The sequence below is a fragment of the Pelophylax lessonae genome, assembly GCF_965119305.1.
Source record: "Pelophylax lessonae genome assembly, chromosome: 5".
NCBI lineage: Eukaryota > Metazoa > Chordata > Amphibia > Anura > Ranidae > Pelophylax > Pelophylax lessonae.
This window is the reverse complement of record NC_138772.1, coordinates 425,340,555-425,363,687: the sequence shown is the minus strand read 5'-3', so window position 1 is coordinate 425,363,687 and position 23,133 is coordinate 425,340,555. Positions and strand designations below refer to the sequence as shown.

The 23,133-nt window shown below is 44.4% G+C and overlaps 1 protein-coding gene across 2 annotated transcripts in view; it reads left to right on the top strand.

Annotated features, from left to right (window-relative positions):
• LOC309556824 (acyl-protein thioesterase 1-like) overlaps positions 1 to 22,925 on the top strand; it is a 125,872-nt gene extending 102,947 nt beyond the window's left edge. For both annotated transcript variants that reach the window (XM_082259344.1, XM_082259342.1), the window contains 5 exons: positions 4,449 to 4,505; positions 7,598 to 7,752; positions 9,887 to 10,033; positions 18,797 to 18,868; positions 22,304 to 22,925. In XM_082259344.1, coding sequence (XP_082115470.1) covers positions 4,449 to 4,505; positions 7,598 to 7,752; positions 9,887 to 10,033; positions 18,797 to 18,868; positions 22,304 to 22,312 — 440 coding nt within the window. In that variant the 3' untranslated portion in view covers positions 22,313 to 22,925. The remainder of the gene's footprint in view (positions 1 to 4,448; positions 4,506 to 7,597; positions 7,753 to 9,886; positions 10,034 to 18,796; positions 18,869 to 22,303) is intronic.
• Positions 22,926 to 23,133: the final 208 nt, after the last annotated feature.

The window sequence follows — 23,133 nt, the reverse complement described above, 5'->3', positions numbered from 1 at the left end:
TTTTCTGAAATTGCACAATTTCAAAGCCGCATGTCGGTGCGACTTGGAAGACATCTGTGTGGCTTCGTACACAGATGTCTATGGCAAAAGTACGCTGTACCATCTATCAGCAAAAGTAGTGCAGGAACTACTTTTTAAAATCCAAGCGGCACCGCAAAGTCGGTGTCGCACCGATTTGAGTATGATTGCCGGCAATAGGATGTGACTTGTCATAAGATTTGACCTGTCAAATTGCATGACCTGTCGCTTTAATGTAAACGAGGGCTGAAGGGAGACAATACAATTAAATACCAAGAGGGTTAGTGGGCCCTGCTACTGGGAGCTTACAATCATTTCGGGAGGGGTAGGTGAAACAAAAGGTAATGACTGGGGGATGAACTGAAGGGAGAAATAAAAGATTAGGATATTGGCTGAAGGCAGGATAGGCTTCTCTGAAGAGATGAGTTTTCATGGAACGCCTGAACATTATCCAGAAATGCTGCCGTTTTTCCTTGGGCTAAAGCTTAGGGTCACTCCATTAATGTAGTTGTAAGGGAGGACCAACAACGGTGTAAGATACAAAAAATCACTTTATTGAAAAGAAAATGTGTATAAAAATCCAGTCATTTCATAAATCGAAACCTCCCCAGACACCTCATTGTAAAAACCACACGGACAACGTTGGCACTTTCAAATGGGCCCCACTCACTCCTATATGTAAAGGCACCGATGCACAACCTAATACCCTGATGGTATATACAATATTAATGTGGATTGTATCAAAGATGTCATGTCAGGAATATTTATTTTTGTTATGGAACCTTGTGCCTCGGAATAATAGTTCATAGAAGACAAATATCTTGTAACATAGGGTCATGATTGTGTGTTTCGCATATATCCAGTCCCAAGTACACAAAGCCAGAAGCAGACAAGTTTCCTCCTATGGAGGTGATCAGCTGTAGCATATACACAAGTGCTAAATCCAAAACTGCTAATGGAGCAGATATCCAATCCACCTAGGCGAAACAAAGTACGCGTTCCAGTATGTAGACAAGCTGACCTATGTACATCCCAAGTCCAAGCTAATGTATGAGCTGGATAGATTTGCAGGCGTATATACTCTAATGGGAACATAGTCCACTCAAAAGGGCAGTTAAGAAACAGTGGTAATGAAGGATGGAGTAAACGGGTGCTGGCTCTCACCACTCCTCAGTACCCAGCAGGTCTCCTCCTCCTTCTTACTACTTTCTTCTTCTTCCTTCTTCTTCTTCCTTCTTCCTCTTCTTCCTTCTTTCGACTAGATACTGGAACAATGTCAGGCATATTGGTAATAAATCACTATGCCAGAGTCGCGTGTCTGCATTCGCCAATGCTCCTTCAAAGTTTGTTGAAACTAGCGAATACAGCCGGTGGAACGCATATTGGAGTGCGAAGCCCTCTGTGCAGCTTACGTCAACGTGTTTTACAAACGTCACATATGCTTCGTCAGAACAACATGACGCTCTCTCCCTATATCTATTTATAGTGGGGTTCCCACAATTAACATATCAAGAGTTAGTGTCAAACGCTATCTAGTGGTAAAAATAAAAACTACAATATAATTGAAGATATTAATTTGTGGCAATTCATGGCGCAAATTAACCCATTCACGCTGAGTTTCAAACTAGAGGTGCATTTGTGACCAAGCATGACTTAACGAGGAACACCATTCTACATATTCACTCACCACACTTCTAAAGTAGAGACTCAAAATTCAAACATTCCTTCAAACAGAGGCCTAGACATGGAGGGCAGAATATTAAATCCAAATAGTCCAGCCCCCTCCATTTAGGGATAACCCTACTTTCACGAAGGTAATTATCATGATCCAGGACACCCCCTCCCAAAAAAAAGGGAACAAAAAATGGTACATTGTATAATAAGGATCCAAAAAGACCTTTGAATTCATTTTTAACCCTTTAGGGGCCAAAGTATCAAATCTAAAAATCCAAGATTTTTCTATCTTGAGCAAGACCATGTCAAAATCGCCCCTGCGACTAGAAAGCTGCAAGGCAAAAAAACTTTTACTTTTAGGCTAGGATTTCCCATCTACTGCAGCAAAGTGTAGGCTGATTGGTGTTTCCTCTTTCAGTTTAATACTCTTTAGGTGTTTGCCAAACCACACACGCAGCTACGTTTGGTTTTTCCAATGTACATTTTCTTACAAGGCCACTCTAGAATATAGAGTACCCTCGAAGTAGCACAGTTAATAAATTGTTTAATCTCAAAGCTATTTAACCTCCCTGGCGGTCTGATTATGTCAGGATTTCTGTGCTAAAAGCGGTACATTCTTTTGCATGGAAATCGGTTTTACATTTTAAAACTCTCCTTCCCCTGAAATTCCTCCGCTGTCCTCCCACTGTGTGCTCAGCCGATGCCGGCACCTGTCTTCCGACTCCCTTCCCTACGAGCGTTGCGACGCAGGGGGGTAGAACCGGCGGCAATTTTAAAATTGTAAATACACCAAATGACATGATACAAGGCTGTGATCCTAACGGATTACACTGTATCATGCCATTTCACCACAGGATTGCACCTTGTGACTTTTCCAGTGCCCTGCCTGTGCTTTTCCAGTTATTTGTGCCTGGAAAATAGAGAACGCCCATGGCGTCCAAAAAGCATTTTTGCGCAAAAGTGCTTTTAGATGAACTGGAAAACAGCGAAACAGAGTTACTTGAACTGAGCGATAGCGGTTCGTGTGAAAATTCGTCATCCGGTACGGTAAGTGACGACAGCGACGATTCTGATGTTTCTTTCTGGCACATAGCTTGTGGAACTTGAAGTATATCAAATGATTCTTCAGAATTTCCAACGGAGCTATGTGTCCGAAAGAGACATCCGAATCTTCGCTGTCATCACTTTCTGTACCTGATGACAAATGTTCCCACGAATCACTATCGCTCAGTTCTTCAAGTAACTTGGTTTCGTTGCTGCTGTTTTCCAGTTTGTCTAAAAGCGCTTTTGCGCAAAAAGAACGCTTTTTGGACGCCATGGTTCAAAATTTTCCATGCATAAAGCACTTGAAAAGCCCAGGCAGGGCACTGGAAAAGTCACACTGGTGCAATTCTGTGCTGAAATGGCATGATACAGTGTAATCCGTTAGGATCACAGCTTTGTATCATGTCATTTGTATATTTACGCTTTTGAATTTGCCGCCGGTTCCACTCCCCTGCGTCGCAACGCTCGCAGGGAAGGGAACCGGAAGGCAAGTGCTGGCAATCGGCCGTGCACAGAGCGGGGAGAAACTGTGAGGAGCACGGCGGGGGAGCAAAGGGAAGAGGAGTAACATTCTGGGGTAATCCAGAGTGTGGCTCTGGGTTTCTGCTTTTGGTACTGAAAGTTAACCCTGAGCCACACTCGGGAATACCGCTAAGGAGGTTAAACCATCAGAATCCAAGAAAACATTTGATATTTACACATATTGCAGTGACCACAGGCAAACATTCCTTTTAGTTCAGGAAGATCTGTAAGCCAGTTTCTATTTACTTTCCTTTGAAATTGTGTACCAGGGTATCGTTTTCAATTCTTAGCCCGTCGAGCGACTATTACCCAGAATCAGGCGAGCGATAGTACGATTTTTTTACTCGTTCTTTCACAGCAAATCGGAACCGATGAACGAGAATTTGTAGAAAAATTCTCATACAACAAAGACTCTTTTTTTTTTTTTTTTTTTTTTTTTTTTTTTTTTTTTTTTTTTTTTCTTGTACAAAAATCATATGAAAACGGTACACATTAAACGAAAATCTTGTTTTGTTGTTTTTCCATATGAGAAAAATTTTGGAGTTTGTCTCTTCGAGAATTTTCTTATGAAAATTCAGAATCGGCTGTGGAAAGTTGTGTACACACTATACGAAATCGTACGAAAATTCTTTGGATGAAAATGTTCGCCTGATTTTTTCTTATTGTGTACTAGCCTTTACTCTATCTGACCTAGTCTATGCCAGTGATCTCATAGAACTTTGCCAACCCCCTCCCGCATTCAGTAATAATCCTTAGTGGGGCTTCAGAATTCATATATTTTTTTTTTTTTATAGATTTTACAGAGTCCCAACTTTTTTAGAATTTTGACTGTATATTGGTTTCCCCTTGTGCAGAGTTTAAAGCTTTTTTGTTATTTTTGCCTAGTTACATAGAGCACATTGAAAAGGGCTATTATGCATAGTGCTGACATGTTCCATTTTATTCTGATGACATTACTTGCTCCCATTCAGATGTCTCTTGTTGGGGGTAAGCAGGTGTTGGGTGAAGTTAACAGGTTTGGAAAATTAACTCTTGAGTGAAGCATATTTGAGTATACACGAATACAATGTTAGTGTTTAGTGGCTGATTAAATTAAAAAAAAAAAAATTGGATGTATTTATATATATTTTATGTTTTTGTCTTTTTTTTTTTTTTTTTTTTTTTTTTAATATTTTGTTTTCTTCCTATAGATGATTACATTACAATTGGTGCAGATGATGAGGAGCTTGGGGCTCAGATTGAAGAAGATATCCTTTTTATTATGAGATTTGTAGATCGTTTATTGTATGTAGTTTGTATAAAGACCTCCTTTTTATTTTATTTTTTGCTAGATAGTAAGTCTACAATTATTGCTCCAATAGCCTCAAGATGCTTGTAGACAGGCACATCTCTCTCAGAGGCGGCTTTAGGCTTTGTGAGGCCTTAGGCAAAATTTAGACATGAGGCCCCACTGAATCCCTTTGGAGAGGTTAAGGAGAGAGAGAGAGAGAGAGAGAGAGAAGACCCCTCACATCAGAGTACTCACTGGGAGTCAGGAGAGACAAGGGAGGGACTGGATAAATGGATGGATCAGGCTCAATATTTCCTCTTCTGGCTGCTGGGCTTCAAACTTCCCACTCAAGCATCCCCTGGTGGGCAAGCACAGGAGGAGAGGGCAGGAGGAGAATCAGAAGGAACTGTCAGTGCTGGCTTTGCTGAGCGGCTGTATCTTGTTGTGATCAGGGCCAGTGCTAGACTATTTTGCGCCCTAGGCAAGACCAGCTAATTGCGCCCCCGCCCCCCCAAAAAAAAAAAAAGAAAAAATCTAAATAAATTCACTAATACTAGCACCAGAACTCCTGCATAACATTAAACTGATGACCTATAGGGTCTTTTCGTGTGTGCACCCATGAAACAGCGAAAAACTTCAGTACCCTATATTTTTTCATAGGCAACACTCAATAAGCCCCTACAGGACATCAGGTTAGTGTTATGCAGTAGTTCTGATACTAGAAATATTGCTGTCAGTCTGGCGTGCGTGGTGATGCATAACATGTGCAGGGCAATCACATGCATTTTTTTTCTTGTGTGTGTGTCTTGGGGGGGGGGGGGGCGCTCTAAAATGTTTTGATTTTATATGTGTCTCTTTAAATGTTTAAAAAGTTTTTTTTTTTTTTTTACATCAACTTTTATTGCCATTAGACAGAGGACCAATAGCCCCCTATGTGGTAGTATATAGGTGACAGGTACTCTTGATTAGACAGAGCCAGGTGGACAGGAAAGGGAGGGTGCAGCCAGGTGGAGAGGACAGAGCCAGGTGAACAGGAGAGGGGGGGTGCAGCCAGATGGGGGCTGGACAGAGCAAGGTGTGCAAGAGAGGGGGGTGCAACCAGGTGGAGGTGGGAAATGTTGCCAGGTGGACAGGAGAGGGGGGAGGGTACAGCCAGGTGGGGGGAGGACAGAGCCAGGTAAACAGGAGAGGGTGGGGTGCAGCCAGGTGGGGGGAGGACAGAGCCAGGTGGGGGGGAAGGCAGCCAGGTGGAAAAGAGAGGGGGTTGCAGCCAGGTGGACAGGAGATGGGGTGCAGCCAGGTGGACAGGAGATGGGCAGAGGGTACAGCTAGGTGGTGGGGGAGGACAGAGCCAGGTGGTCAGGAGAGGAGTGTGCAGCCAGGTGACGGGGGGACAGAGCCAGGTGGACAGGAGAGGGGGGAAGGTACAGCCAGGTGGGGGGGACAGAGCCAGGTGGACAGGAGAGGGGGGGAGGGTACAGCCAGGTGGGGGGGACAGAGCCAGGTGGACAGGAGAGGGGGGTTGCAGCTACAGAAGGTGGAGGGGGGATGCAGCCAAGTGGACAGGAGAGGAGTGTTCAGCCAGGTGGTTGGGGGGGGGGGGGGGAGAGGACAGATCCAGGTGGACAGGAGAGGGGGATGCAGCCAGGTGGACAGGAGAGGGGGGTTGCAGCCAGGTGGACAGGAGAGGGGGGTTGCAGCCAGGTGGACAGGAGAGGGGGGTTGCAGCCAGGTGGACAGGATAGGGGGGTTGCAGCCAGGTGGACAGGAGAGGGCAGAGCAAGGTGGATAGGAGAGGGCAGAGCAAGGTGGATAGGAGAGGGCAGAGCCAGGTGGACAGGAGAGGGGAGGTGCAGCCAGGTGGGGGAGAGGACAGAGCCAGGTGGACAAGAGAGGGGGGGATGCAGCCAGGTGGGGGGGGGGACAGAGCCAGGTGGACAGGAGAGTGGAGGTGCAGCCAGGTGGGGGGGGAGAGGACAGAGCCAGGTGGACAGGAGAGGGGGGGGACACAGGGCCGGTGCAGGAGAGAGACTGGTAAGTCACAGTGCTTACTCACTTGGAATGGTCCTGGGTGTGGAATGTTATTGAAGCTGCAGGCATGCTGGAGGTGGAGAGGACAGAACAGAGGGGAATGGATCCTCTCCACCTAGGACAATTGCACTTCCCAAACCATCACCTGAGCACAGTGACAGAGCAGAGAACAGAGGGGTCATAGAAGGAGAGAGGGGGAGGAGAGGAGCAGGTGAATGGGTTTTCTGAGTCCCTTACCTTACATAGCAGGTGGAAGACAGAGGGCAGAAGACAGCATGTCCGAGCAGAGGGCAGAAGCTGTCCAACTTTTCATTAACAGGCAGATGATTGGTTGCTAGGACCGCCCATACTAACAAATCACAAGCTTTTTTACTTGAAAAGTTGGACGGCTCCCGCCTTCTGCTCGGACATTCTCTCTTCTACATGCTGCTGTGTAAGAATGAAATTGGCGGCGGGGGAAGGAGGACACACATAGGCAGTCTGCCAGATACCACAGCACTTGTCACCTGTGACCTGCACATACTCCCCCTCCAGCCTTGTGTACCTGAGCAGGGCGGGCCAGGCGCAGTCCTCTTGGAAGCAGCAGCACCTTCTCTCCTGCTGGGGGTGGAGGTAGGGGCGGGGAGGGAGTTCTCTGAGTCATCTTATGCATGCAGTCTGCCTGGCAGCACAGCTGAAGTGCTCAACCCTCACCGCCGCATGCAGCCAGCAGGATGCCAGCGCGGCGCTCTGGGACCCCACGCTGTGCTGAAGGCAGGGAGATCCTTGCTGCCAGGCTCAGAAGCGGCTCTTTAACTAGGCAAATTAGGCGGCTGCGAGGCCCCTGTGAGTGTGAGGCCTAAGGCGACCGCCTAATTTGCCTAATTAGAGAGCCGCCTCTGATCTCTCTGTAGGAATATAGGGTACAGGGTTATTTTTTTTTTTTTTTTTTTTTAATAATGTGGTATATTGTGACATGTTATGAACTTTAATTATGTAGACTTTTGAAGATATTAAAAGGTCCACTTTAGGAGTTGTTTTCCCTTGACTGCACTGAACCTGTGTTTCAAGAGTTTAAAAACACAGATGCAAAGTACAAGAACAGAGTTCGGAGCAGAATTGCCAACCTAAAGGATGCAAAAAACCCTAACTTAAGGCGAAATGTCCTTTGTGGCAACATTTCTCCAAGTTTGTTTGCCAAGATGTCTGCAGAGGTGAGTGTGTGGGAGCACTGAGAGAATGCCTTGCATGAACAGACAGTTGCAATATGCTTGTTATTTGGGCTTTCCAAGTGGCAGTGGAAAGATGTCACAAAGGTGTCTTGGTTGTAACACGTTGTGCTCCCCTGGTGCAGGAGTTTAGAATCACAGAATGGAGTATGCTGTCCAGTTCTGGGCACCGGTCCTTAGGAAGGATGTGCTGGAACTGGAGAGAGTCCAGAGAAGGGTAACAAAAATAATTAGGGGAATGGAGGGCATCGGCTATGAGGAAAGACTACAAGCACTGAACTTATTCTCTCTGGAGAAGAGACGATTGAGGGGGGGATATGATATCAATGTACAAATACTGTACTGGTGATGACCCTAGCATAAGGAACAAACTTTTCAGAGAAAGGGAATACAATAAGACACGGGGCCACTCACTAAAACTAGAGGAAAAACGGTTTAACCTTTAAATACGTAGGGGGTTCTTCACTGTCAGAGCAGTAAGGATGTGAAATTGTCTTCCACAAGCAGTTGTATCAGCAGGGAGCATCGATAGTTTCAAAAAACTATTAGATGGGCACCTTAAAGACCACAACATAACAGGGGTATACAATGTACGGTTAACAGCAAACACACACACACACACACACACACACACACACACACACACACACACACACACACACACACACACACATCGGTTGAACTGGATGGACTGGTGTCTTTTTTTCAACCTCACTAACTATGTAACAATGTAAGAATGAAAAAAAAAAAAAAAGTTAAACTGTAGAAATGAGGAATCAAAGAAGATTGCCTGGAAAAAGGAGTTGGGGGAGAGGTGGAAAGTTAGGACTGCAGGGTACAAGGTTCTTATCACCAGGCTTTCATATTTCAGTAATGCGCGAATGCTAAACGCTCCTAGTGTTTAGATGTATTTACATGCGTTTAGGCATGTTAAGCGTTTTTCTGGCCAAAACCTCCTCTCCTGAACTTGCAAGTTATGTTTGTTTTTTATTTCCCAACCACCCCAGCCTCTTAATCATTTCTCTTCTTCTAATACACATGTAAACGCCTGTGTGTGTGTGTGTGTGTGTGTGTGTGTGTGTGTGTGTGTGTGTGTGTTCATATAATAGGTTTATGCTCTGTTCACACCAGGACGTTCTAAGTCTCGAAACAGAATAGGTGCAATTCTGCTTGCGAACCCTAATCGCCGCAAAACGCGTGACACGCTTGCAATCCCAGGTACTTTCAATGACACCCCAATCGCAACACCATTTTGCTGCAATTGTTGCCCAACAAATCACAGTAAAATCACACAAACAGAATAGTGGGATGCCTGTGGGCCACTTCTTTTGGGCAACAGGTGTCTCGTGATTCGGGTTTGGGTGATTTTACTGCGATCCGTTGGGCAAAAATCGTAGCAAAATCATGACCCGATTGGGGTGCCATTGAAGGTAACAGGGATCGCAAGTGCGTCACGCATTGTGCCGCGATTCGGGATCGCGGGCAGAAATGCGATCCGAAACACCATGGTGTGAACGGAGCCCAACATAAAGGTGCATTTAGAAGCTGGGAAACTGCCAAAAAACACCTGTAGAATTTTTTTTTTTTTTTTTTTTAAGCCTAGTGTGCTTCAGCTCTAATATTGCTTACAGTAAGGATGCTGTTAATCAGAAACCAATGGAGAAATTCTGGTAAAGGGCTGGCTTCATAGTTGAAATTTCTTTTGGTTGAACTGTTTACCTGCAGAAAGATTTGTAACTTTATTCAGTTGGTGTCAGGATCTACATGTCACACTGCACAGCAAATTAACAGTTTTTAATGTCACCTGCCTTCTCATTACATGATGAATCTGCTTTATCACACAACTGATCTATTGAGCAAGTAGGTGACCAGGGAAGATGAACAGTTGAAATAGAAATTGGTTCAATAAAAAAAAAAAGAATGCTTTCTTCTGTCTGGTTTATTGATAAAAATGTTTTGTCCTTGGCAGCAGGTCCAATCCATACTTCTTGCAATAGACTGGGAAATGAAGTTTGAATTGCATTGTCATGAACAGCTTTGTTTTTAGTTTGGTCCTTCTGTTCAGCCTTTAAAAGTGCTTTGAAGTGTCTGAAGTGTGGCTTCTTCCTGTCTTGCCCAGGAAATGGCCAGTGATGAGCTTAAGGAAATGAGGAAGAACCTGACTAAGGAGGCCATCCGGGAGCACCAAATGGCCAGGACTGGTGGTACACAGACTGACCTGTTTAGCTGTGGAAAATGTAAAAAGAAGAATTGTACATACACACAGGTAAGCTTTCTCATACAAGAACTATTCTGTGAATGTTTTTTCTAGCTTCCTTTAAGTTTCTATGATTTTCTGAACTGTTGTGTTTTTTTCCTTTTTAACCACCTCCTTCCCAAGCCTATTCTGACACTTTGCTCGTACATGTAAAAATCTACTTTTCTCTTTCGTTCATTGACGGACACAGCTTCTAATATTCTTTTAATTATTGGGTTATACTGCCCCCTACAGGAGTTGGCCACTAGGCAGAAAAAAAGTCTGGCTACGCCTATGGACAGTCCTAGGGGATATACTCCTTCTCTCTGCCTATAGGCACTGTTTTTCTGTTTTTTTTTTTTTTTTTTTTTTTTTTTTCTGCCTAGTCCGGAGTAAGGACCTAGTTCCTTGCTGTGATCTCTGGTCCTGGCAATTTTTTCTTTAGATACAAATGTTTCTCATGATTTTTTCCTGTGAGATCTACAATTAAGGGCATGCGCAGACCTCAGCTCTACGCTAGGTCGCCACCACATAGCCCCACCGGATGGTGGCTGGCCTGCAAGTTAAACGACTCGCGGGGTCGCGTATGGCCCGGGTCTCGGCCAAAGTTGCAGCGTTCCTCCTGGTCCACAGCCCCCCATTTAGATGGCGAGGGGGTTCTATCTGGAGCAGGGCTGGTCTGGTTCCTGGTATGGGGAGTAGCTGTCCTCCCCTCTCCCCCTGGAGGATTTTGGGGTGGACATGGGCCCCTTTTTGGGACGGTTGGACCCCCTAGTTCCCCTCCTTTCCGTCAGACACCCACCTTAATCTGTCTCCCCTCCACTTATGCTGGGGCTGTGTGGGTGTTCTGGTCCACCTCCTGAGGTGGGGGCAGTGCGCTATGCTTGGGAGGGGGGGGGGGGTTGCGCTGCTGTGCTGGGGGGTTTGTACCTGGTGGCGACTCCTGCCAGTGCCCCCTGTCCTGCCTGGGCCTGTGGCCTAGGGATCCCTTCTGGGTCCCTGGGAGCCTTGTGATGCCGCTGTTTTGGTGTAGTCTTTGTGCTCAATGCACGGTGGCCATGTTTGTGTAGTCCGGCGGCCATTTTGCGGTGGTTTGCCATTGAAAAAAGCGACGGCCATGACTCTTTTTGGCGGGTGGGAACCCCTCCTCATCCTCTGGTGCTGACTCCTGGATACTTCCTAATCGCCGCACATGGAGTGCAGATTAATCCTGGTGGCTGCGGGTGCCTTTTTCAGCTGGGTGGTGAGTCAGGTGGGGTACTCTCCTTCTCTGCTGAGGATCGCTTTGTGCCTAACGATTGGGTGCTGCCTGGAGTCCTTTGTGTACCAGGTGGGGTGGTTTTTGGCGACGGGCTGGCAAAAAGCCACGGACTTGGGTCTCCCTGCTGGGTCTATGACCATGAGCCCAGTATCTTCAGATAGTAAGGATGATTCTGCCACATCTGCAACCAGGCATGAAAAGATGCTGGTGGAAGCACTGATTTATATCTGTGCGCGAGGCCTTAAAAAATGGACGACGCACCCTTTGGCACTCACAAGCCATCCAGAGAGGCAAAGGGGTTTCTTTTACCTGCCTATTTTGACAGAATTGTCACTAAAGAGTGCGGACGACCAAATCGTCCCCTAAGCTTTTACACCGTGACCTGGAGGGAGAACAGCACCCCCCTGCCTTTGGTGAGCTGGCGGACCAGCTGGTCCAGGGGCTGCAGTTTATCTTTGATGCTTCTTTGGATGCTGCTCCCCTAGTGGCTCGGATCTTTTTCAGCAGTGATCCTTCAGCGTTTCTTTTGGTTCAAACGCTGGTCTGCGGACCAGACTTTGAAAAAGGCCTTGACTGTTCTTCCCTTTCATGGAGATTGCCTGTTTGGAGCTACCCTGGATGACATCATTAAAGGTCTTGCAAGGGAAAAAAAAGATTACCTTTCTTCCGCAAGCTACTAAGGGTAAGGACCCTCATTGAAGACATGGGCAGTCCTTCTTGGCTCATAGAAGTTTTTTCGTCCCTGAGGGTCCACTGACAAGGTCTCGAAGCCTTCCAGGGCCTCCTCCTGGAGGATCCAAACAAACTTGGTCTGGCAAGCTGAGAGCGGACAATGCTCGTTCAGCATGAAGGTGCGCCTACATCCGTATCAGGGGGTTGGGGGGGACATCTTCGCTGGTTTCCGGACCTGTGACTACAAGACAAGTGGATCCACAAATTTATTGGGTCTGGCTACAAGATCGAGTTTTGCTCTTGTCCCCCTGCAAGGTTCTTTCCTTCCAACTGGTGCCTGTCCCTGGACCGCTTACAGGGTCTGTTTGGGGGCAGTACAAGACCCGTTGCTTCAAGGGATGATTTCCTGCTTCCGGCTTAATAATATTTTCAGGGTTTTTACTCAAACCTGTTAACAGTTCCCAGGGTGGAATGCAAGGTGTGTCCAATCCTAGATCTCAAGGCGCTGAACTGCTTTGTGCGGGTGCAGAAGTTCAGGATGGAGTCTATTCGTACGGTGGTGACATCCCTGCATCAGGGGGATTTTCTTGCCTCTAGCGACATCAAGGATGCTTAACTTCACATTCCAATATGTGCTGGTCACCAGCGCTTCCCCTGTTTTGCCCTGGGAGAGGAGCATTATCAGTTTGTGGCGTTACTTTTTGATCTCACCTCTACTCCTTGGGTCTTTATAAAAGTGTTAGCCCCGCTGCTAGCGTTGTTACGCCAAATACGGATCGCGGTACTGGGCTACTTGGAGGACCTCCTGCAAGCCGAGTCTCCTGCTCTGGTAGAAAACATGAAAATCACCATAGGAGCTTGAGGGAGTTTGGCTGGATTCTGAATTTTCAGAAGTCTGCTCTGGTTCCGTCCACAATGCTGGACTATCTGGGTCTGACTCTTGACTTGGCCTTAGCCAGAGTGTTCCTTCCTCCTGGACAAGCTCCAGAAATGGCAGGCTGCAATTTGTCTCCTGCTGTCCAGCAGATGGTCATCCCCCAGACTTGCATGCGGGTGCTGGGCCTAATGGTGTCTACCTTCGAGGCGGTTCCGTTTTGTATAGTTTGATATGATGTCCCTTCAAGGGAGATTCTGGACAAATGGGACAAAACTCTGCAGTCTCTAGACAATCGGATCCGGCATGAGCTGGGGATCGAAGGGGTCACTGATATGATGGCTTTGTTCTCCAGGGCTTCAGCTAGGGAAATCCTTCCTCCCCTTGTATTGGACAGTGGTCACCACAGATGCTAGCCTGTCCAGCTGGGGTGGCATCCTCGGCAAAAATTTTGCTCAGGGGCTTTGGACACTGGAAGAGTCCAGACTACTGAATAATGTCTTGGAACTCTGAGCAATTAGACTGTGCTTGGACCATTGGACGAATCTTCTTCAGGGATGTCCAGTGCACATTCAATCAGACAATGCCACACACATGGCTTATGTCAATCACCCGGGGGGGGGGGGGGGCACAAGAAGTGTCCTGGCGGCTCTTGAGGTAGCTGGCATTCTAAGGTGGGCAGAATGGTTTGGTTTGTTCCAGCCCTCTCAGGATTCATATTCCCGGGGTGGAAAACTGGCAGGCAGATTATCTCAGTTGGCAGGTGTTGTACCAAGCGGAGTGGTCCCTTCATCTGGAGGTGTTTCATCAGTTGTCTCCAGTGGGGCATCCCCGAGGTTGGCGTCTCGGCTCAACAGAAAGGTGCAGAGGTTTGTGGCTTGGTCACAGGATCCTCTGGCGGTCACCACAGACGTGCTGGTGGCCCTGTGATATCAGTATAGTCTGACTTTACGCCTTCCCTCCTCTCAAGTTTTTGCCGAGACTTCTACGCAGGATTGAGGCAGAAGGGATTCCGGTCATCTTGGTGCCTCTGGCTTGGTATGCCGGTCTGGTGTGGCTGGTCGCCAATGTTCCTTGGAAGCTTCCTCTCAGGGAGGATCTGCTGTCCCAAGGACCAAACTTCCATCCTTTACAGTCGCTGGCTTTGACAGCTTGGCTGTTGAACGCCAGGTGCTGATGGATAGAGGTTTGTCTGGGTTGGTGACTCCCAACGCGGTTAAGCTAGGAAATCTACTTCTAGGAAGATCCACCATCGTATGTGGAAGTCGTTCATTGCGTGGTGCGAGTGTCTCTTGGGGTTCATCCTCGCTCTTTCTTGGTGGCTCCGATCTTGAACTTCCTTCAATGGGGGTTGAGCAGAAACTTGCCTAGAGTACTATCATGGATCAGGTGTTGGCCTTAGCCGTCGTCTTTCAACAGCCCTTGGCCACACACTCCCTGGCGCGTACTTTCTTCAGGTAGTTTGGCACTTGGCCCCTCCAGTGCGGTCTCCGTTGCCGCCTTGGGACCTCCATTTGGTGTTCTGTCCTTTTTTTTAGAAGCCTCCTTTTGAGAATCTTTGGGAGGTTCCCCTGCTTACTCTGTCCCAGAAGGTGGCCGCCTTGGTGGCTATCACTTCTGCGTGCAGGGTGTTGGCATTGGTGGCGTTATCCTGTCATTCATCTTACTTGGTGGTTCACAGAGATGAGGTGGTTCTTCGTCCCTGTCTGTCGTTCCTTCCAAAGGTTGTCTCTGATTTTCATTAGAATGAAGATGTTGTGTTGCCTTCCCTGTGCCCCAGGCCAAAACATCAAAGAAATTGCTTTACATATCTTGGGTGTGGTCCGGGCAATTGGGGTGTACCTGGCAGCTATGGAGTCTTTTAGGAAATCAGACTCCCTATTTGTGCTTATGGTTGGGCCTCGGAAAGGTTTGTCCGCTTCCTCTGCGACCATTTCCAGTAGGATCAGACAGACAGTGAGTGAGATTTCTCCTTTACTTGTCAAGGCGCATTCCACTCAGGGCGTCAGTGATGCAGGTTTGCAAGGCGGCCATCTGGTCGTCGGTGCACATTTGTGCAAAGTTCTATAAAGTGGATGTGTTGCCATCTGTGGATGCTTCCTTTGGCCGCAAGGTTTTGCAGGCTGCTTTTCAGCGGACCCGGTCCTCTTTGAGGGTGTATTGTGTATTGGTTGTGCTCCTGTTTACCTGGTTAGCCTTGGTCATTTTTTTCGCTGTTCTCACCTCTCATGTTTATCGCTGCTTTGGGACATCCTAGTGGTTAAGACTATCAGCTGTGTCAGTCAATGAACAAAAACGAAACGGGATTTTTGATTTACCATAAAATCCATTTCTCTAATGTTCCTTGACGGACTGAGCACCCATCCCTCTGTGGAGTTGTATTCTTCTGACCCTGCTTGTAACAAAATGGAGTACCTATAGTAGAGAGAGTATATCCCCTGGAACTGCCCATAGGCATGGCCAGATATTTTTTTTTTTTTTTCTGCCTAGTGTACTACACCTGTAGGGGGCAGTATAACCCTATGGTTAAGAATATCAGGATCTGTCTGTCAATGAACATCAGAGAAATGGATTTTACGGTAAGTCAAAAATCAAACTAAGAAAATCCCTTTTTTTTTTTTTTTAAAATCAACCTAGTGGTGATTAAATGTATCTATCTAAAAGTAAGCTCCGTCAAAAAAACATTTTGTTGGAGTAGCTTGTTTTATGACCGCGCATTTGTCATTCAAAGTGTGACAGCGTGGAAAATGTGGCCTGGGCAGGAAGGGGGTAAAAGTGCCCAGTAGGCAAGTGGTTAAACCTGGAAAAAGTCTTTAAAAAAATTAATTTTTAAAAATAATCAAATACTGGCAGATTGTTCTTTTTAATGAACCGATCTGGTCAGTCAGTATTTTGTAGGTGAAAGGCAAACAGGTGGAGTGGGATATATTCTTCATTATTACTCCACTGTCCATGGATCTCTTAACGCCAAACTAAATGTTTGGTGGACAGTCCTCTGTCTTCGCTTTGCAACATTTGGGTATAATTTTCAAAGAAGTCCCATCAAGCGCCAGCTGTTAGGTTAATCTTGTTTTATTTTAAATGGTACGGATTAATCTTGTTTCTAATTGGAATCTCCCTGTTATATTGTATGTTGATGCTGATGGGCGAGTCTTTGAGTAAATCCTCTGAAAATGATAGCCAAATTCTGTACAGATGGGCTAATGTCTAGCAGGCATTTGCTGTATAAATTGCAGAATAAAGCCTTAACCACTTGCCGACCGCCGCACGACTATCTACGTCGGCGGTCAGCCCCTCACAGGCAAAGTGACGTAGGGTTACGTCACTAGCTTGTGAGGGTCTAGGGAGCGAGCGCGCGCCGCCGGAGGCGCGCTCCCGCGTGGTCACGGACCCCCCCCGCGCGCGCGTGTGACCGGCGGACCCGATGTCCGCCGGCCACTTGCGATCGGCGGGGGAGAGGGAGAAAGTCAGGCAGCTTGTGTAAACAAGCTGCCCGTCATTCTCCCCTCTGTATGAGAGCTGATCATATGGATCTACTATGTAGATCCGTTGATCACTCTGCATACAGCTGAAGCCACAGCCAATCAGTTAGAATCACGCCCCTAGGGACACACACAGCCCCTCCCTCTCAAATAAAGTTAACCCCTTCACTACCAGTGTATTTTTACAGTAACAGTGCATATATATATATATATATATAGCACTAATTACTGTAGAAATGTCACTGGTAACCCCAAAAATGTCAGTCAAGGGTCCGATCTGTCCGCCGCAATGTCGCAGTACCGCAAAAAAAATCGCAGATCGCCGCCATTACGCGTTAAAAAAAAAACAACAAAAATGACAAAAATCTTTCCCTTAGTTAGTAAACGCAATAACTTTTGCGCAAACCAATCAAAATACGCTTTTTGCGATTTTTTTTTTTTTTTTTTTTTTTTTTTTTTTTTTTTTACCAAACATAGGTAGCATAAAAAAATTGGCCGAAAATGTTAAATTTTGATTTTTACATTTTTTTTGGGGGGGGAATTTCATATAAAAAAAAGGGAAAAATATTGCTATTTTTGCAAAATTTACGCTCTTTTTTTTGTTTATAGCGCGTGATCAAAAAATCGCACAGGTGATCAAATACCGCCAAAAGAAAGCTCTGTGGGAAAAAAAGGACGCCAAATTCGTTTAGGTACAGCGTCGCACGACCGCGCAATTGTCCGTTAAAGTCACGCAGTGCCGAATCGCAAAATACCCCCTGGTCGTTTAGCAGCCAAATCCTCCGGGGCTTAAGTGGTTAAACAATAGTCCCCTGTGTATGCTGTTGCTTATCTAAATGGTCTCCCAACTGCTGTGTAGGCTTACTTGCAGAACCTTAGATTCTCTGTGCCTTTTTTTTTTTTTTTTTTCTTTATTTAAAAAAAAAAAAAAAAAGGGCTTACATAGTTAGTCAGGATGAAAAAAGACAAGTCCATCTGGCTCAACCAATAAAAAAACAAAACCGTAATGAAAACCCAACCATACAATCCTATACACGCAGCAGAGGAAGGTGAAAAAACCCCAGCAAAGCATGAGCCAATTTGCTACAGCAGGGGAAAAAAATCCCCCGAGAGGCAATCGGATATTGCCTGGATCAACTTTACCTATAAATATTAGTACCCACTTATATTATATTATATTATATTATATTATATTATATTATTATTATATTATGTACACCTAGGAAAGAATCCAGGCCTTTTTTAAAGCAATCTAGTGAGCTGGCCAGAACCACCTCTGGAGGGAGTCTATTCCGCATTTTCACAGCTCTTACGGTGAAGAAACCTTTCCGTATTTGGAGACGATCTGTTTTCCTCTAGACATAGAGTGCCCCCTTGACCTCTGTGTTGACCTTAAAGTGAACAACTCAACACGAAGTTCACTATATTGACCCCTTATGTATTTATACATGTTGATCATATCCCCCCTTAATCTCCTCTTCTCAAGAGAGAATAAATTCAGTTCCTCTAATCTTTTCTTGTAACTGAGCTCCTCCATGCCTCTTATCAGTATGGCTGCCCTTCTCTGCACTTTCTCCAGTTCCCTGATTATCCTTTAAGAACTGGTGCCCAAAACTGAACTGCATATTCCAGATGAAGTCTAATGATTTGTACAAGGGCAAAATGATCTCTCTCTTGTATACAGTCCATACCATGCGAACACCAACTGTTGTGCAAACATTGTGATATCAGGAACATTTATTGGAACATACATAGCACAGCTCATTGCTCACAGCTATTGCAGGAGAGATCCACATATTGATAGAGATCCACAGGTGGCATAGTACAGTCAAATTTCTATATGGGTGTATGGGGGTTTTTTGACTTTAAATGAGGTCCATATGCCTCCATCCCTAAAGGTTTGGGACTTTAAATGAAGCATGTGACACATAGCTGGTAAAGTATTCAAATGCATGATAGCACATTTCTTTCATTTATATACAGATATCATGATGGCATATTATCATTATAATTCATATATATATTTATTAAATCATGAATATCACATTGCTGTATAAAGTAAAATTATTGTGCGCTAGCTTGTAATCCGTATAATAAAATTTATATTAAAATCCTTTAATGAGTGCAGAAAGTTTATAATAGTTTAAGCTGTAAATGCATGATTATAATGCATCTAAAAGTGTCCAGGCTGGGGGGCCGTTCCCTATCAGACCCCAATAGCAAATGCATGATTATAATGTATCTAAAAGTGTTCAGGCTTGGGGGCTGACACCCCTATCAGATCCCAATAGCACAGCAGGGGAGATTGCTGTACTAACATCAGATTGTAAGTACAGCGGCTCCGACCTGATCTGGGATCCACTGGGTTGTGTAAAAAAAAAAAAAAAAAACTTGTAGTGTGTACCAGGCTTAAGTTATCAGCCTATCTCAACCACACAAGCCACATTTCATTGTAAGCTTCTGTCTAGATACTGCTAAATATGTCTGTTTTTTATATTTCACAGGTTCAGACCCGCAGTGCTGATGAACCTATGACAACATTTGTATTCTGTAATGAGTGTGGAAATCGTTGGAAGGTAAGATATAACGTTATTGAAGGTTATCTAAATTGCCATGGTGTTCTGTGTCTCTATTTTAGAGTAGGCTTAAAATAGTTTAATAAAGAAGGTACAAAAATAGTGACTTGAAGCAGGATACACAAAGTTCTCATCTTGTTGCTGGTGAGCTGTGTCTACATTAACCCTTTCCAACATCTGAGCGAGCACATGCTGCCTGATTTGCTGTATATTTTTATTTCAACAGTGAAGAGGCCACGGGTGGTCCCTGTGTATGTAGATCTGTTCTCGCTACTCAGTTGGCTGTTAACGTCCTTTTAATAATGAGGCAGAGTGATGTTTGTCACACGTCAGTGCTAAGCAAAGAAACCTTTTAGGCCTCATGCCCACAGGAAATTTTTTTTTTTTTTTTTTTTTACTCTAAAAGCCAGCAGCGGTTTTGCAGAAAAAACACCTGATGTTTGTAAAAGTGTCTAGCGCTTTTACAACAGTTTAGGCACATATACAGGCATTAAGCGCTTGGGAGTTAATTCATTTATTGGCCAGAATAAATATTTTTTTCTGGCCATTGAAATGAAATCACACTTAAGCGCTAAACGTGGATGGCGTCAACATGCATTTTGGGTGCGTTTTTTAGAGGTGTTTACTAGCATCAAGAATTTTTTTTACTGCCCTAACTCTACTGCTCCGGGATGCACTGGTAGAGGGTTCTTTTTTTTTTCTTATCTGTAAATGCTCCTCCCGCTAAACACTGCTAAAATCCTATGTATGTATGGACACATAGAATAACACGAAGGGAAGTTTGAAAGCAGGAAAAAAATACCTAAAAATGCCAGATGCCCCTAGGAGCAGCTGCAAAAATATCCAACGTGCATGAGGCCTTATGGACACTGTTGCCCGGAATATGGGGTAAACCGCTGCTAGTATGGAGATAGACATACTGCATTTCTTGGGAAGACCTTCATCTGCAGTTGGGAGGCACTGGTAATAATGTACCCTTGTCAGGGGGAAATGTTGATATTGGGTGACCTACATGAAGAGGTAGTCTGTATATAATGCCCTAATTAAATTTGTCCAAAGTTTATTAAACAATACTGCACTATACCCTCTACACTAAGAGGGCTATTATGGGGTCAGATACTGCAATTTGCTCTCCGCAGTACATCGCCGTGTCCACTCCTTCTCTTTTCACAACCACGCCGTAGCCGAATGACAGCGTCTATTGACATCCTCCCGTGATTGCGCTTCTCGCGCAACCCCTACGGCGCACACAGCAAGGATCTGTGATTGCTGTGTCCTTCAATCACAGATGGGGGTACATAGCCAATCACAGCAGTTCTTTACCATGTGACCAGCTGTGTCCAATCACAGCTAATCAGTGTAAACAAGATTTGCCGGTTATCGGCATTCCCCTTCTCACGCTGACAGAAAGTAAGGAGAGCCGGTAAGCGGCAATCTACACTGATCATTAGCGCTGCCTCATCAGTGTCCCATATCAGAGTCCGTCAGTGCAGCCTATCCGTATCCATTAGTGAAAGAGAAAAATTACTTATTCACAAAATTTTATAGTAAAAACAAACTTTCTTTTTTTTTTTTCTCAAATTTTTATTTTTTTGATTAAGCAAAAAATTAAATATCACCAAAAGAAAGCTCTATCTGTCTAAAAAAAAAACAAACAAAATAAAAACGCTGAAAATTTGCCTGGGGATAAAGGGGGTAAAAGTGCCCAGTAGGCAGGTGGTCCCCCCCCCCCCCCCCCCATTTTAAGTCATTCATAAAACATAGGAATTGGCGTGGAGCCTACAGTGTTCATTAATTAAGTGTTTTCTGCATAATGCGAAGTATGCTCTGACAGAAGTTGAGCTTCATCACATGACGTTGGCAGGTCATGCGACCTCTCTCGCCATTCTCCCGCCACTTCCCGGTCGTTTTACCTGCTTACCAGAGCCGTTGGTAGCGGGGAAAACGATACGGTCCAATCCCCTCCTAGGCAAGAAGTTAAGTAGGGGCAAGTTGGCCCCCACTTGACTCTATGGCCTTGGAGAACCAGAGTGATGTCCTTAAAGGGTCCCTGATGGGAAAAAAAATACTTTTTTTTTGCTTTTTAGTGTAGATGTGAGATTTGAGGTCTTTGACCCCGGATCTTATATTAAGAGGACCTTTTCCTCATTTTATTATTATTACAAGGGATGTGTACATTCCTTGTAATAGGAATAAAAGTGGTCACAAAATATTTTTAAAGGGACTGTGTAAAAAAAGGTAAAATAAATAAAAAAAAAAAAAAAAAATGTAAGCACCCCGTTCCTCCGAGCTCGCGCGCAGAAGTGAACATATGTGCAAGACGGGCCCACATATGTGAACCGTGTTCAAACCACACATGTGAGGTATCGCCACGATGGTTAGAGCGACAGCAATAATTCTAGCCCTAGACCTCCTCTGTAACTCTAAACTGGTAACCTAAAGATATTTTTAAAGCGTCGCCTATGGAGATATTTAAGTACCAGTGTTTGTCGCCATTCCACGAGCCTGCGCAATTTTGAATCATGGCATGTTGGGTATCTATTTACTCGACACATTATATAAAAAAAAATGGGTTAACTTTACTCTTTTTTTAGTTTTTTTTTAAACTAAACTAAAACGGCCGCCATTTTATTCTCCAGAGTCTTTGTTAAATATATATATATAATATAAATGTTTGGGAGTTCTAAGTCATTTACAAGTTAAAATCAGTATTTTTTGCTATAAAACAAGAAGTGTCAGAAGTAGGCTTAGTCCTTAAGTGGTTAAAGAGCGTGGGCTGTGCTTTCTTCGGAATCCTAAATAAAAAGTGGAAAGCATATTTTGTAAATCACAAAGCTGCTTTATAATTGTATAATTTATTTTAAACTATAGTATGGCCACAGTAAGGCCTTATGGCTGCATTATCACTGTGTCCCAAAGACATTTTCTCTGGTCACCTTCATGTACTTTGGATGATAAAACATTACACTGCCTATATATACCTCTGTATAGATCCCCAAGTATATTGATTCAGGTCTAGTCTCCCCCCTCCTAGTAACCAGATACTAGATTGCTTCCATCATCACAATATCTGGATGGATCGATCGATTACAGTATCCAGAATGGATGCACATTTGCAACTATTTTCTTAGTAAATACTGACTGATTTCAATTACTGTGTCAAGTCATTCAGCGTTTCTGTGCTCTGCGCTCTCATGGATTCTCCATAAGTGTTAAACTCCAGAAGCTGGTGACATTTTCTGCAAGAGATGGCCTTTTCGTGAGGGTAGGGGGAGCTTCCCATGGTAGCCCTATACCAGCCATAAGTTCCTAGCAAGGAATCGCATCTTGACATAAACCTTATATTAGGGGACATTGGTATTAGGTAGTCTAGGGGGGAAATGCTTAATATAAACTGTTAACTAACTTTCCTCTTTATTTTTTTTTTCGTTTCAGTTTTGTTAAAGAAAATCTAATCCAACTTTAAAGGAAGAGTGAGTTATGTAATTGATTCAAGCACGTGGTTCTCGAAATTGGATTTTTTTTTTTTAAGCTGGATTCAACTTGTGGGATCTGTGATTTTTTTAAGAACTGAAAAATTTGTGGAAAAAAATTTGCCTTGCACAAAAAAAAAAAAAAATGCCCCAATTTTATGGTGCAAGTTTAAAACGGAAAACTAATTTTATAAAGGTCCACTTTAAACTTTTATCAGTCAGCACATCTTTGGCATCATCATTTCCGTCTGAACATATACGACAAATCCGTTTTACTTTAGCTAAAACCCCGACTGTATTGTATGCCATTAATTAGTCTTGCACCGTCGGACCCTAAAGCTGTTAAAAATGAGTGTACATAATATTGCCACAGGTTGTGGACAAGTCTAATATTTCTCTCTTGTATGGCTTTTCCAATGTTAGAAATGTTCTTCTAATCATGAAATGAAAATTGCTAATTAATTGTGACACCAAAGTAAGTTATTACGTTGAAACATGATTAGTTTGAGCTTCATTCCCTCTAAACATTGTGTCATGCTGGATTTCATTTTATAGAGCTTTTCATTAAAACTCAGATTGTTTGTTTTTTTTTGTGCTTCAACTTTTTATGTCTTGAATGTTTAAAAAAAAAAAAAAAAAAAAAAAAGTTTAGATTTCAGCTAGTACTTGATACTGTATTTGGGACATTACTATGTAAAAAAAATAAAATAGTACACACTTCGGTCACTTGCACACCTGGGCTGTATTGGTAACAAGAACTGGACTTCCACCCCATTCACACTTGTGTGACTT